General features: G+C 42.9%; 1 protein-coding gene across 1 annotated transcript; it reads left to right on the top strand.

The window, feature by feature from the left end:
* Positions 1 to 215: 215 nt before the first annotated feature.
* Positions 216 to 1,043, top strand: LOC145276626 (uncharacterized). Its single transcript, XM_080127818.1, has one exon. The coding sequence runs from the start codon at positions 216 to 218 to the stop codon at positions 1,041 to 1,043; it is 828 nt and encodes a 275-aa protein (XP_079983944.1).
* The last annotated feature ends 313 nt before the right edge of the window (positions 1,044 to 1,356 follow it).

Raw genomic sequence — 1,356 nt, 5'->3', positions numbered from 1 at the left:
ACGAATATCATGTGCACATTAATCAGTTCAAAATTTATCGTATTGCTCACTGTCAGTAAACCTCGATATACAGAGTCGTAGATAAATTGGGACTAAATTTAACAGCACATATCTTCCGTAATTTCTAACCTATGACTAAATTTTATTTTGCAGACAATCTATAAAACCCCTTGCTTTAATATTTCAGATCAAGATCTGGCATACTTCGCTCAAATATGGCGGAATTAGCACGAAGAACGACGATATGTGAAATGAGACGCGCCGGGAATTCTGTTTCGGACATTATTAAGAGCACAGGCTATGCGAAATCGACTGTTTATCGAGTTGTTGCTGCTTTTGATGCCGAGGGTAAGGTTCAGAGAAGTCGACACAGTCCCCGCAGTGATCGAAAGAGAACGAAAACATTCCTTGCTGGGCTGAACAGGACGTTGAAGGCAGACACAAGTAACTCGATGTCAAAACTGGCACAAAAGCGCAGAGTGAGTCGTAGCACCATCAACAGGGCAGTCAAGGAAGACCTTGGTATGAAGTCATACGTAAGGAGAGTCCGTAACCTTTTAACTACCCGCGCAAAAGCCCTAAGAGCTGAAAGATGCCCAAAGCTTCTGAACTATCTGAAACACAAAGGAGGACATGTCCGCGTTTTTGTTGATGAGAAAAAGTTCGTTGTTGATGAGGTTGCAAATCGCCAGAACACTCGAGTAATTGCCTACGATCCTTCAGAAGGTCCTCCTGTGATGCAGAGCAAAAATCCCGCCTCTGTGATGGTTTTTGCAGTCGTCGCAAATGATGGTAAGGTGATGCCTCCTCATTTCATCGAAGCGGGCCTTAAAATCAACACAGCAGAGTACTTGAAAATTCTGAAAGATGTTTTCATGCCTTGGATACGTAGGAACTTCGCCCCCTTTCAAAGTGATGCTCGTTCAAGACTCTGCGCCCGCTCATGGAGCAAAGAAAGTTCAGGATTTCCTGAAGGAGAATCTTCCTTTGATGGTCCCGAAGGATATTTGGCCGAGCAGCTCCCCAGATCTGAATGTTTGTGACTATTGGCTGTTTGGCGTCATTGAGGGAGAGTCTAACGTAACTTCACATCCAAGTGTCAACTCTCTGAAGACCGCCATTCGTCGGGCATTTCGTAATCTTGACCCCGAGGATGTAAAAAGGAGTTGTTCACGGTTTCGCTCGAGAATCTCCCAAATTATTGACGCAAAGGGTGCTCACATCGAATGATTTTGTTCTGTAGACAATAAAGAAGAAATAAATATAAGTTAAAATTACGTTTTATCATTATTTGCCTTTGAAAATAGCGAATTTACAAAAAAGTTATGTTAGTCCCAATTTAGCTGCACGACCCTG

Source organism: Euprymna scolopes, chromosome 5 (genome assembly GCF_053919585.1).
Source record: "Euprymna scolopes isolate OS-2025 chromosome 5, ASM5391958v1, whole genome shotgun sequence".
Lineage (NCBI taxonomy): Eukaryota > Metazoa > Mollusca > Cephalopoda > Sepiida > Sepiolidae > Euprymna > Euprymna scolopes.
Note: the sequence above shows the minus strand (reverse complement) of the source record. Positions and strands in the feature narration are given on the sequence as shown.

Bases quoted from the DNA above. Each gene is read 5' to 3' on its own strand.
- LOC145276626 (XM_080127818.1), top strand. From the start codon at position 216: ATGGCGGAATTAGCACGAAGAACGACGATATGTGAAATGAGACGCGCC.